The sequence below is a fragment of the Caretta caretta genome, chromosome 27, assembly GCF_965140235.1.
Source record: "Caretta caretta isolate rCarCar2 chromosome 27, rCarCar1.hap1, whole genome shotgun sequence".
In the NCBI taxonomy this organism is placed as follows: Eukaryota; Metazoa; Chordata; order Testudines; family Cheloniidae; genus Caretta; species Caretta caretta.
Genome location: NC_134232.1, coordinates 11,463,196 through 11,477,621, shown reverse-complemented (window position 1 = coordinate 11,477,621; position 14,426 = coordinate 11,463,196). Strand labels below are relative to the sequence as shown.

Here is a 14,426-nt window from a genome sequence, read left to right as displayed (position 1 = left end):
TAAGAATGAAAAGTCTCTGGTCCTCATGGCTGCAGATAAAAGCATAGAAATGTGACCCCGGTGTATTAGAAAGGCTGAAAAGTCAGAAGGCAAATAAGAATCCAAACTGGCTTTTGTTGTTCTTATTAAATCTCATGATTCTTTTATAGCCGAGCTTATGTCCTTTCCGCTCAGCAGCGTACTCTTTCAAAATTGATCTTTCCCAGGAAATGTTTCCACCATGGGCCGGCCTGGCCTGGAAAATGGCATGGGGAGAATCAGCTGAGCACAGCCACAAGCTGTGATGTTCTGCAGCTTGCGATCAGTTTTGGTGACGTCCGGACCCGACACGCTGTGTTGCTCTTTGATGACAGACTGAGGGATTAACGGGGGCCTGCTGGAGCCCTGGAGGGATACGCCAACAGTGACAAATGCCGCACTTGAACCGCAAGGCCAGCCAGGACGTAACGGCCACCTCCCAGGAGCCCTGGCGAAGCTCTGAATCAACGCGCCTCCCATCCTGTTTCTTATTTCAGCGCACATGCTAGCAGGATCATTCCTTGCCCGGACATGCTCTGGGGTTTGCTTTGGGGACTGTTGATCTTGGCCGAGAGGAAATGTTTCTGTATCAAATAGCTGGCTCATGCGTAGTGATGGGGGCATTGTTGGGCAGGAGCCCATCTTGTCTCTGCCTAGACTATGTTCTGTGCGAGTGACTGTGTGAGCAAAGCAGGCTGGGAAAGGGGGCACAGAACCGTGCAGCTGATTTGGAGGGTCAACAGTCGGGCGGGGAGGGGGATGAAAGTAGGAAGTTTAGTTTAAATCTGAATAATCAAGAGCTGAACTCATAATCTTTACAGAGCAAGGGAGTTGCCCAGAGCTGGGCATTCTCAGGGCTCTCTCAGAAATCCCTTCTCTGACCTGCACATGCACACATTCCCCCAGAGGGGGAGGAGCAGCAACTAGGGTGGGAGGAAAGTTTTCCTCACAGGGTGTCAATTGGTGGTAGCTGAACAAAAGAGGCAAGGCACAAGGGTTTTGCTTTCAGTTTCATGGCTGCAGCTTCTATGAGATAATACTTGTTATAATAATTAAGGAAAGATGCTTAGTGACTGAGATTTTCTAAGATACCTAAGGGGTTTAGGCACGTGGCTCCTATTAATTTCAATGGGAACGGTGTACCTAAATCCCCAAGGAAGATTTGAAAATCTGAGCTGACACAATGCATTTCATTGTTGAGATCCTTTACAAATATGAGCTGATTAATCCTCCCAGGTCCAGGCCCCAGGAGGTAGCTAAATCAATGTTATCCCCATTTTACAGATGGGGAAACTGAAACACAGAAAGTGTCAGAGCTGGGATTGGAATCCTGGAGTTCCTGTTCTCTGGTCCTGTGCTCAAACTACTAGGGAACCAGAGGGGATGAGTCATCTAACTCTACAAGTGAAAACACCTGTAACTTCACCACTGCTATTGAGACAGCCTCCATCTTGACCCACATCCTGGGGATTGAACCAGGAACTTCCACAACTAAAAGCATGAACTTCTGCAGCTTGAGCTAAAGGACCAGGCTGCTGTAGTTGGGCCTTGTAACAATTCATATCCTCTGTGGATCAGCACAGACCAGGCTCTGTAACACTCATCGGTGGGTTACACGACCACACATGGGGAATTGTAGATCCTATCCAGTTTTGACAAATCCTTCGGCTTCACAGATCACCTCTAACAGACGTGGTAACTATCCGGTGAAATCACCTGGCCCAAACTGGCACTCAGTTTGACCACCTGCGCGAGCTGCTATTACAAGCCATTCATGAGCGTGGAGCACAGAGATTGCTCGAGGCTATCTCAGCCATCTACTTAGCATGGCTACATCTCAGCTGTGTCCGCCCAGGGCTGGAGGAAGAGGTGTTCTAAACCCCTCCTGCATAGTGGTTCTGGAGGAGGCCTGTGGAGAGCTCTTGTGACATATGTCCTGAGAACTTTCCTGTTCATGGAGAGGCCCACTCGAGCAACGCTACAATCTCCAGTGAAGTCACTCGACAGTGACTTCCCGATGCAAAGCCTGAAAGTCAGCATGACCTTCTCCCTGCAACAAATGACTATGCTAGGCTGTAACTGGCTACAGCTGATAGAGGGGAATGGGAGACGTATCCTGTACAGAGAGTCCATGGAAAAGAAGCTGGAGGGCCCTTGTTAAACAAAAGAATAGGAGCTGTGCCCCAGCTGGGGCTGCAATGAATGTAGAAACCACACCCCAATTCTCCAGAAGGTTCAAGCTTCCTTCACACAATGCAGATCAGGCTGCACCTCCAATTGTTCACTGCTCCTGCCTGCCCCCAACCCCCTTCCGGGCATCATGCTCTAGCATTTCAACTATCTCTGTGACATGGCGCCCTGGGACCCCCTTGAAACTGCAGGTTTGGCTTCATTGTCTGAACTGGCCTTGCATTAAGATAACACTAAAGCTGAGCAAACGACCCAGGGCTGGCTGTTGAGTTCAGCTCCTGCAGGCACAGCCATGCGCATCACTACTATTACGATTCTTTATTTGTCTTGCATTGTGGTAGGTGCTGTACGGGCACAGAGTACGGTCACGGCTACACTAGAGCTGTGCCGCTGTAAGTTCTCTAATGCAGACGCCCCGTTGGCTTAATTATTCCAGCCCCGGCGAGCGTCAGTAGCTATTTTGGCAGGAGAAGCTCTCCCACCGACATAGCGCTGTGCACATGGCTTATGTTGATGTAACTTATGTCACTCAGTGGGTTGATTTATTCACCCCGAGTGGCATACGTTATGCCAACATAAGCTTTAGTGTAGACATAGCCTTAGAGGCAGACTCTGTCCTCTCTCTCTTACAGTGGGATACAGCATGGTCCAGTGGGTAGGATGCTGGACCAGGAGACTGGGGTTTCATGGCTTTTCCCTTGAATTTCTGTGTGATTTTGGGCAAGCCACTTCCATTCCGTTTCCCCTCCCAACATTTGTCTGTCTTATCTATTTAGACTGGTTTCAGAGTAACAGCCGTGTTAGTCTGTATTCGCAAAAAGAAAAGGAGTACTTGTGGCACCTTCGAGACTAACCAATTTATTTGAGCATAAGCTTTCGTGAGCTACAGCTCACTTCATCGGATGCATACTGTAGAAACTGCAGAAGACATTACATACACAGAGACCATGAAACAATACCTCCTCCACCCCACTCTCCTGCTGGTAATAGCTTATCTAAAGTGATCACTCTCCTTACAATGTGTATGATAATCAAGGTGGGCCATTTCCAGCACAAATCCAGGTTTTCTCACCCCTCCCCCCCATACACACACAAACTCACTCTCCTGCTGGTAACAGCCCATCCAAAGTAACCACTCTCCCCACAATGTGCACAATAATCAAGATAATCTAGTTAGACTGTAAGCTGTTCAGAGCAGAGTCCTGAAATCACAGTTACCCAATACAGAAGATCCCTCCCAGTCTAACTCACAGAGGAATGTTTGCTGCAGGAAGTTACAAGATAGCCTTTCAGCAGTAAACAGTGAGAGTTTATGCAGGAGCAGCTACAATGCACGCAGCTCACCATTCCATCTGCAGATCAAAGGGCCAGGCAGCTTTTATTCCCAGACTGACTGAATAATGATAAATAAGTATCAACCAAAATTAGTTAATGCATCTGGAGCATTAAAATACATGAGAAAGCAGGGGTGGAGAGAGAATCAGCGCAAAGACAGGGTTTTAAATACAACAGCTGGAGGCAACTGGTGCTCAAGAGCAACTCATAAAGGGGCCTGTTGAGTTATTTCCCCATCTGTTACTGTTTCCAACAAAAAATGTTAAACTTTTGTGTGTTGCTGTAAAAATACCTGAGATTTCAACTGTGAGTTGCTTCTACCATACCTTCAAGGCAACGTTCGCTGGTTGCCTTGAAGCTCCCCATTTTCACAGCAGAAGGAGAGGCAAAGAAACCTTGAGATCTCTTTTGTTTGCCAGATAAAATGATGAACTAACAGTGGCTGCTGAGATTCTGGGTCAATTACAGCTCATTGACTTCTGTGGAGGAGTTTAGGTCTTTTATGCAAGGATGATTCCCTCAATCCCTCCTTTGACCAACAGCTGCAGAGGTGTTACCTGCCTGCTTCATTTTAAGTGGTTTCTTGCAACATGTGTTAACTCTTTATGCTTAACAATCTGTCCCAATTTGTATTGAGCTGACACACTCTGCTTATCTTTCCCAGACCTGAAGAAGAGCTCTGTGACCCTTGAAAGCTTGTCTCTTTCACTAACAGAAATTGGTCCAATAAAAGATATGACCTCACCCACCTTGTCTGTTATATCCTGGCATCAACACATGGCTACAACACCACTGTAAACAACGCTATACGTTCGTCTTGTGGAACCACAGGAGAAGCTGATTGATTGGGAAGCAGAATGGGCAGGGGGTGGAGATGTTTCCATGGGTTTTCTGGGTGGAAGGATTTTTTTACCCCCAACTGACAGCTTCTGTTCAACACAGCCGAGACCATCTCATACTGTACCTCTGGGAGAAACATAGCCATGGAAATAGTCTATTATCCTTTTCACCAAACTCAAGCCAAGCAACTGCTTTGGCAACCGAATTCAAATGCAATCCATCTGCAAATATTTGTTTCCATTCGGAGAAGACAAATTGCTTCCTGTGCAGCCTACCTGGGTTTATCCTACCTTGCAGCAAACCTTTGGTAGTCACTCAGAGACCACTGTGATTAGTGCAGTATCAGTACATAGCTATCAAATGAATCGCTTTCAAAAGTATACCTGAGACTGGAATAAACTGTTCAAACGGACAAACACCCCTTGATGTAAAACAGAGCAAGAAGCTGACCCGTTCCAGGACTTAGATCTAGTCCCCAAATGCCCTTACTGTGTGCCAAACCAAAGTTTATTCCTTCTAACCCTTCAGCAGCATTAGGCAGCCCCTGTCTGAGGCAGAAACCCATTTAGAAGATATTTTTATGTGAATTGTAATGACACATTTGAAAACAAAGGTGATCTGGACAGCAACAGGAAGGTGGCTATCCATCCAGGTATCTGTCTGCAGCCAGTCCTTTCTGCTAGGGACCTTGGCATAGTTCCCTAGACCTTCGTTGCGCCTAAGCTCCTGCTTTGGGCTGCCCTTGAATAGCACCCAGAAACAAGTGGTGTATCTGTAATGGGAAAAGGAGTACTTGTGGCACCTTAGAGACTAACCAATTTATTTGAGCATGAGCTTTCGTGAGCTACAGCTCACTTCATCAGATGTTCAACATCTGATGAAGTGAGCTGTAGCTCACGAAAGCTCATGCTCAAATAAATTGGTTAGTCTCTAAGGTGCCACAAGTACTCCTTTTCTTTTTGCAAATACAGACTAACACGGCTGTTCCTCTGAAACCTATCTGTAATGGGTTATTCTGGTTCTTGCTGTCTGGCTATTAATATGAACAAGTGGCTCAGAGGATGGGTAATAAGATATGGAGCCTTACACCTTTGATCATCAGTTCTTATTCAGCACAGCATGGTCGTGGCTGACAGTCATTGTCTGTAGGCTATTCCTTGCCCTATGTACAATGAGCTTGGTGGTAACAGATCAGTTTCCTGTAGACAAGGGTCAAAATTTCCAAAATCATTGGCTCGAATCATCCATCCCCTTTCTGGCAGGCTCAGGGCACATCGACTATGAAATTATGCCGACCTAAATTACATCGGCATACAGCCGCAGCAGTAATGAAATAACTTTTGCGTGTCCTTGAGTCTGCAGTGCACATCCTCCCCAGGAGCACTTGTGCTGATTGTACTGTCAGTGTGGGGCATTGTGGGATGGCTTCCGAAAGCCAGTAACAATGAGAGCAACGCAGTGTCTACACTGACACTGCGTCAACCTAACTACAGCGACATTGACTCTACGCCTCTTGTGGAGGTGGAGTTACTAAATCAGCATACGTCAGTGGGAGTGAAATTTTAGTGTAGACACTTACTTAGTTAGGTCAGCGTAAGCTGCCTTCCGTTGACCTAACTGTGTAATGAAGACCAGGCTTCAGAAAAGCAGCCAAGGAGTGAATAGGCTATGGAGACAAACTGACAAGCTTTTGACACGGTCTCCCACAGTATTCTTGTCAGCAAGTTAAGGAAGTATGGGCTGGATGAATGCACTATAAGTGGGTAGAAAGCTGGCTACATTGTCGGGCTCAACGGGTAGTGATCAATGGCTCCATGTCTAGTTGGCAGCCGGTGTCAAGTGGAATGCCCCAGGGGTCGGTCCTGGGGCCGGTTTTGTTCAATATCTTCATAAATGATCTGGAGGATGGTGTAGATTGCACTCTCAGCAAATTTGCGGATGATACTAAACTGGGAGGAGTGATAGATACGCTGGAGGGGAGGGATAGGATACAGAAGGACCTAGACAAATTGGAGGATTGGGCCAAAAGAAATCTGATGAGGTTCAATAAGGATAAGTGCAGGGTCCTGCACTTAAGACGGAAGAATCCAATGCACCGCTACAGACTAGGGGCCGAATGGCTAGGCAGCAGTTCTGCGGAAAAGGACCTAGGGGTGACAGTGGACGAGAAGCTGGATATGAGTCAGCAGTGTGCCCTTGTTGCCAAGAAGGCCAATGGCATTTTGGGATGTATAAGTAGGGGCATAGCGAGCAGATCGAGGGACGTGATCGTTCCCCTCTATTCGACATTGGTGAGGCCTCATCTGGAGTACTGTGTCCAGTTTTGGGCCCCACACTACAAGACGGATGTGGATAAATTGGAGAGAGTCCAGCGAAGGGCAACAAAAATGATTAGGGGTCTAGAACACATGAGTTATGAGGAGAGGCTGAGGGAGCTGGGATTGTTTAGTCTGCAGAAGAGAAGAATGAGGGGGGATTTGATAGCTGCTTTCAACTACCTGAAAGGGGGTTCCAAAGAGGATGGCTCTAGACTGTTCTCAATGGTAGCAGATGACAGAACGAGGAGTAATGGTCTCAAGTTGCAGTGGGGGAGGTTTAGGTTGGATATTAGGAAAAACTTTTTCACTAGGAGGGTGGTGAAACACTGGAATGCGTTACCTAGGGAGGTGGTAGAATCTCCTTCCTTAGAGGTTTTTAAGGTCAGGCTTGACAAAGCCCTGGCTGGGATGATTTAACTGGGAATTGGTCCTGCTTCGAGCAGGGGGTTGGACTAGATGACCTTCTGGGGTCCCTTCCAACCCTGATATTCTATGATTCTATGATTCTATGATGCTTTCACCACAAGAGCTGGGGCAAGACACTGTCTTTTCCAATGTGTTTGTACTGCAGCCTGCACAATGGGGCCCTAATCCTGACTGGGGCCTCTGGGCACTATGCTGATATAACTAATAATAATTCATTAATCTAGGAATAATGTCAGGATGGGAAAACTTGTACTGCTGTCGCCCATGCTGCTCCTGTTTGGGATAAAGGATTCCAGTAACCAAGGCTGCCGCTAGTACCTTTCACCAGCACTGAATTTACTTAACAACAATTAACTAATTAATCAAAAACAACCCACCCCCCTTTCCTGCCCAGCCGCCTGTGTTGACAACTTGTATCTCAAGTTTTAGCACACTGGGCCTGATCCTGAACCACGTGGCTTTGCGATTGGTTTAAGTGGGTGCGAGATCTGGCCCAGCATGAATTGAAACAGCGGCACGGAACATGGGTTTTCTGATGGCAAAGGTAATTTGACTCCTCTATACAGTGGCATTGATGGGTGCTGCTGCACAATGATGGCCCCCGCACAGGCAGCCTTCACACAACTGGTGCAATGCACGATGGTTGGCTGGCTGCCATGAAAATGCACGAGGCCATCTGAGATGTTCAGTTCTGGGCATCTGGACCAAGAGATTGGAAAAGCAATCCTGGGGAACAGGTACAGAGAACTTATTAAATACCATGCACACCTCCAGCCATTCTCTTCTGTCTCCTTGCCTGTCCTTGGGGCCTTGCAGCCAAAAAGAAATCCCAAACAAATCTGTGCTCATCAGCTGTTTTTTAATTATGCTTCAAGATTGTCTGTTCTTTTTCCGTGCCCTAGTTTCTGCTATAAACTTCTGTGGGTCTCAGCAAATTAATGTTCTCTCTCTCTCTGTGCTTATATTTTAAACAGTGAGATATCACTTTTAACTAAAATAAAACCTTCTGAAAAATCCAGTTGTGGCTTCCAAGGACAGAAGGAAATTAATAACAAAACACTTTCCTTGCATAAGATATTTTGCTCCCTCTTAAAATAAAGGAGGAAATAGAACTCAAAAAGAGATTAATACCTTCCTTTTATTTGTTGGCATTTGAGATTTTAATCAGGTTAATGGTTAACACTGGGTGTACCCATGGAGGAGATCTGGGCCCTATTTATTGGACCTAAAATTACTCTTCCCAGTCTACCAGGAACAGTGGAAATTAACATGCTGGGTGGAATGGAGTATCTTCTGTCACTGAACAATGAGCTAAGCAACCCCGGTGATAGGATACAGAGGTGGGGTTAGTTTATGAGACCTGCACACCCTTCAGCTGAACAGAGGTGCTTGATTCAGTGCAGGCCCAAGCTTAATGGGCAGAGAGAAAAAAGGGCTGTATGGAACTGAGCCACCACTGATAATAAAATAAATTCACTTATCCTCCCATTGAGCACTGGTTAACCTCCGTTGGTGTTTTTTCCTCAAAGCCCCAGCTCCTGGAGTCCTGTTATTTCAGGAGCTGCTTGGCTCTCAATAATCACGGTTGTGGAATAGGGTTGCCCCCAAAAAAGCTGGGATTTTCCCAAGCCCATAAACTGGACAGCTGCCATGGATACCAAGCACCTTAACAGATTGCCCGGGACAGCTACCACCAAAAAAAAAAAAAAAAAAGATGGGGGTGGCGGACAATCGTGGGAAAACGGGACAGGTGGCACTCCTGTTGTGGAGAAAAGCAGGGAAATGTGTCCCGAGCGTACGGAGAAGGTGACAAGTCAGAAGGCAAATGAGAAGAACGCCAAACGTATCATTGTCTTTAAGAGCCTAGGGATTGAAAGGCGAGCTCACCGCCTCCAGGGGCCTGGCTCAGGCTGTTGGAGGGCTGGTGAGGGGGACACACGCCCCAGAGGATGCTGCCGTGGCCAAGGCGGGACTGGAGGAGGCGCTCAGCTCTGGAGGGAGGGGAGCAGGTGGGTTGGCTCTAGAAAAGGGGGGGGGGGGAATTTGCAGGTTCTAGACATGGGAACCCCTGCCCCACTTGGGGAGTGAATTGTATCCCCCCCCAGCCACACCTAGGCTCCCCCCCCCCACCACAGCCTCTCCCCACGCGCACGCGCACGGCCCCGCCTCCTTCAGGCGGGGCGCGAGGAGGAGCCTGGAAGCGGGCGCGCTTCTGACGCAAACGCGGGCTCGCTCCTTCGGGGCGGCGGTTTCGAGCGAGCGGGCGCGCGCCGCGCCGCGCCGCGTCACGCCGCGGCGCGCGCGCGCGCGCGCGCCCTCTCACGCCAGTGCGTGGCGCCGGCCCCCGCGCACGCAAGGCCCAACCCCTTGCCCTCTCTCCCTCTCTCTCCGTGCCCCGCCCCCCCCCCCTCGCCCGACCGTCCTCACTCCTGTGTCGGGAACGCGCCGGGCCGCCCCGACCCTCCGTCTCCGTGGGACTCGCTCGCTGGCCGGGCGGCGCGCGCGCGCGCGGTGGGTCCCCCCCCGCTGCCTCAGGCCCCACGCCCCGTCAGGCCGCCCCCTCAGCCCCGCCATGCCGGAGAAGCGGCCCTTCGAGCGGCTGCCGGCCGAGGTGTCCCCGCTCAACTACGGGCTCTGCCTCAAGCCCGACCTCCTCGACTTCACCTTCGAGGGCAAGCTGGAGGCGGCCGTGCAGGTACCGCGCGGGGCGGGCGCGGCGGGGCCGGCCCCCCCCCGCGGGAAGGAGGCGGCCGGGGGGGGGGCGGCCTGGGGCTCAGAGAGAGGCAGGAGGCCGGGTACGGCGGGGGGGGGGCTGGGCCTTGGGTGAGGAGAGCGGCGGCGGCGGCGGGGGGGGGCGGGGTGACCACGCGCGGCGGGGAGGAGGGGCGCTGTGGCCCCGCCCTACCCCGGGCCTTACGACTGAGGAACCTTGGGGTCTCCCGTGGGGGGCAGCGCTCTCCACGATGGGGGGGCTGGGGAAGGGATCTCCCCCTCCTGTAAGGGGGCGAGGGGGGCGCTCTTCCCTGGTGGGGGGGGGCTGGTGGCGCGCTCTCCCCCCCAGTAAGGGATCGTGTGTGTGTGTGTGTGGGGGGGCAGCTTAGGGGCAGGGTCTGAAGGTCAGCCTTTAGCTTTCCCCTTTGGGGTATTTCTGTATTGGGAGGGTCTGTTCCCTGCCATTTGCTTTTGCTCCCCCCCCCCCCCATTTCTTGGATGTTTCCCTGTCCGCCTCCCTTTTTCTCCCCCAATGTTTCCTTTCAGAGTCAAAGAATCCAAGGTTTCAGAGTAACAGCCGTCTTAGTCTGTATTCGCAAAAAGAAAAGGAGTACTTGCGGCACCTTAGCGACTAACCAATTTATTTGAGCATAAGCTTTCATGAGGTACAGCTCGCTTCATCAGATGCATCCGATGCAGTGAGCTGTAGCTCACGAAAGCTTATGCTCAAATAAATTGTTTAGTCTCTAAGGTGCCACAACTACTCCTTTTTAAACAATCCAAGCTCTGCCTTTTTTTGTACGGCTGTTAAAACGTCCAGTGGTAGGTCGTAGTTGTACTGGGCAAATGGGTTGAGGCTGTAGTAAAGAACAGAATTATTAGACACACAGATGAACGCGATTTGTTGGGGAAGAGACAACACGGCTTTTGTAAAGGGAAATCATCCCTCACCAATCTGTTAGAATTCTTTGAGGCGGGTCAACAAACATGTGGGCAAGGGTGATCCAGTGGATATCGCATACTTCGACTTTCAGAAAGCCTTTGACAAAGTCCCTCACCGAAGGCTCTTAAGCAAATGAAGCAGTCATGGGATAAGAGAGAAGGTCCTCTCATGGATCAGTAGCTGGTTAAAAGAAAACAAAGGGTAGGGATAAATGGTCAGTTTTCACAATGGAGAGATATATAGTGGTGTCCCCCAACGATCTGATCTGTACACCAGTAAGAGGTAAACAGTGAGGTGGCAAAGTTTACAGATGTTACAAACTTACTCAAGATAGTTAAGTCCAAAGCAGGCAGTGAAGAGTTACAAAGGGATCTCACAAAACTGGGTGACTGGGCAACAAAATGGGAGATGAAATTCAGTGTTGATAAACGCAGAGTAATGCATATAGGAAAATGTAATCCTAACTATACATACAACATGGTGGGGTATAAGTTAGCTATTACCGCTCAAGAAGGAGATTTTGGAGTCACTGAGTATACTTCTCTGAAACTGTCTGCTCAGTGCGCTGTGGCAGTCAAAAAAAGCTAATGTTAGGAACCATTAGGAAAAGGATAGATAATAAGACAGTAAATATCATAATGCCATTATATAAATCCATTGTATGCCCACTTCTTGAATAGTGCATGCAGTTCTGGTCGCCTCATGTCAAAAAAGATGTATTAGAACTGGAATAAGGTGCAGAGAAGGGCAACAGGATTAAGGGTATGGAACAGCTTCCATATGAGGAGAAAGAAAAGGAGTTCTTGTGGCACCTTAGAGACTAACCAATTTATTTGAGCATGAGCTTTCGTGAGCTACAGCTCACTTCATCAGATGCATATGAGGAGAGATTAAAAACAGTGGGACTGTTTGGCTTGAAAAAGAGACAACTGAGATGGGATATGATAGAAGTCTATGAAATGGTGTGGAGAAATTGAATAGGGAAGAGTTATCTACTGCTTCACCTAACACAAGAACCTGAGGTCACTGAATGAAATTTGTAGAGGACATGTTTAAAACAAATAAAAGTTCTTCACACAATGCACAGTCAACCTGTGGAACTTGTTGGTAGGGGATGTTGTGAAGGCGAAAAGTATAACTGGATTAAAAAAAGAATTAGATAAATTCCTGGAGGATAGGTCCATCAGTGGTTTTTAGCCAAAATGGTCAAGGATGCAACCCCATGTTCTGGTTGTCCTCAAGCCTCTGACTTGCCAGTTGTAGGTACTGTATGACAGGGGATGGGTCGATTGATGATTACCCTGTTCTATTTATTCCCTTTGGAGCATCTGGCATTGGCCACTGTCGGAAGACAGGTTAATGGGCTAGAGGGACCATTGGTCTGACCCCATATGGCCATCCTTATGTGTCAGGGTTTCCCCTAGTCAGTATTCCAATCCAAAAAGTGCTGCATTTGAGTGGTATTGTATGCATTCAGTCTATGAAGTGGCTTGGAATTATTTGGTTGAAATCCTTTATGTATAACATTACAAATTCTTCTTTTCCCCTTGGTTAACATCAGGTTGGAAGGCAGGGGGGACGGGGACTGTGGGCCTCCGTATCATGCAGAGCAGAGGTGTCAGTGAAACGAGAGGCTACCCTACCAGTAAAAATGTGTAAACAACCCAAAACACTGAATCTCTCACTTTTTCTGAAAGGCAAAAGCTTTACCATGAGCAGGTTTTCCCTCTGAAGTTAGTTTGAAAATGATGCGCATTTGTTAGGTTCTTGCTGGGCTTTCTTTCAAACTGGCACAGTTTGAAAGAAAGAATGAAAAATATTTGAGGAAGATTGTAAATACCTTGTTTGAAACACACCTATCCCAAAATCCTTTGTCATAAAAGGGAGTTAAAATCTGCCTGTAAACATAATCCTACATGAGTAATAAGGTTGTTAAATATAAAGTATAGAGACTGTGCTTCACCAGACAACTTCCTGGTGTCTGTGTAGATTGGGATTGGGAGTGGGCGAAAGGCTCTGAATGATAGTGAATCTTGTGATTTGGCAGGAAGGTGACCAGTCATTAAGTAAATTTGCATCATGTGGAATATTGAAATTCTGTATTTGGTGGTTCTCCTTTAGCTGAAGTGCTAGAGATGTGCTGCTGGTAGGGTCTTAGGGCCCTGGTTCAAGTCCAGGGCTGGCTTTGGAATTTTGAAAGGCTTTCCTTTCCTTTCCGTGATTTGTTATCCCCTTTGAGGTGCTCTTAAGGTTAGGGTACAGTTCAGAGAGCACTGATCAATGCATTTAGAGAGTGCATCAACTAGTGAAGAAAAAATGTAAAGTAATGTGAATGTTTTGAAGATACGCGTGTTCATTTTCTGAGAATCCTAGATCTTTGTCTAGTCACCAAGTTACAATTGATTTAATACATAGGCACTTATTTTATGGGTCTTGAGTCTTCCAAATTATTTGGATTTGGATTGAGTGTAATAACTGGAACCCCATCACCACCTCCTGAAGGGCTAATATCAGGATTTATTAACAAGAACCCCAGTACTAGCAATGGCTGTGTAGACAGTAGTCTGTGTTAAGGGGTTAAAGAGAAATACTTTCTGACTTGGAGGGTGAATAGTGTAACATTGACACCGGGATGAGTCACTAAATTAACCATTTGTTTATGAAAGCTTGTGCTACTGTGTACCTCAAGTGTGTCCGTTCTGCCATTTAGTATCCTCAGTAGTGAGCTGTAGAATCAATAATAAATATATAATTCAGCTATCCTTTTAAGTGTCAGATTAAAGGTCAGCATCCAGTCAATAAAAGAAAAGGAGTACTTGTGGCACCTTAGAGACTAACCAATTTATTTGAGCATGAGCTTTCGTGAGCCACAGCTCACTTCATCAGATGTTTTCACGGTACACATCTGATGAAGTGAGCTGTGGCTCACGAAAGCTCATGCTCAAATAAATTGGTTAGTCTCTAAGGTGCCACAATACTCCTTTTCTTTTTGCGAATACAGACTAACACGGCTGTTCCTCTGAAACCCATCCAGTCAATGAAATTGTTTTTTGTATTTGTAGCAGTAAGCAGGATTTGTTGGTCTTTTGCACAGTATTTCTGTTGGACACTTCTGCCCTGAGCATTTAAGGCTCAAATATGTGTTGCACTTGAAGTCTTGGCTTTGGAACATCAGACTTTTGCAAACTTTTAACCATGTAAACTGATGGATAAAAATAAATTTCATTTACTCCACAGAAGTAAATGTTATGTTAATGCAGGATCTTTTCATGTCCGCATCAGAGAGCAGAACCTTTTATGTTTCAGTAGTTAAGATTTTGTTGCAATTGTTGATTGAAGCAAATCATGCAATTTCAAAGTCTTGAAAATTACCAGTACTTACATGTAGTCTTTAATTTTGGCACTTCATTGTTAGTTTTTGTGTGTTAGAAAACTTGACCCTCTTTAGGTTTGCTTGTTATCTGCTCTCTTGTCGAGAAACTACAATGTTATGATCTGTCTCTTGATAAAACTCAAGTTTATAGCCATGTGAAACTAACATATTTTTCAGAGCAGTGACGGAGCTTGTTAATATCTATAACTTAAATAGTAAGTTTTCTCTCTGGTTATTCAACATGACTTTTAAATGCTAAAATTTAGCATTT

General features: G+C 47.2%; 1 protein-coding gene across 1 annotated transcript in view; it reads left to right on the top strand.

The window, feature by feature from the left end:
- The first annotated feature begins 9,533 nt into the window (after positions 1-9,533).
- The window catches only part of NPEPPS (aminopeptidase puromycin sensitive), a 63,094-nt gene continuing 58,201 nt past the window's right edge, over positions 9,534-14,426 (top strand). Inside the window, exon 1 of the mRNA XM_048830088.2 lies at positions 9,534-9,822. Within this exon, the coding sequence (XP_048686045.1) occupies positions 9,700-9,822 (123 nt within the window). The 5' untranslated portion in view covers positions 9,534-9,699. The remainder of the gene's footprint in view (positions 9,823-14,426) is intronic.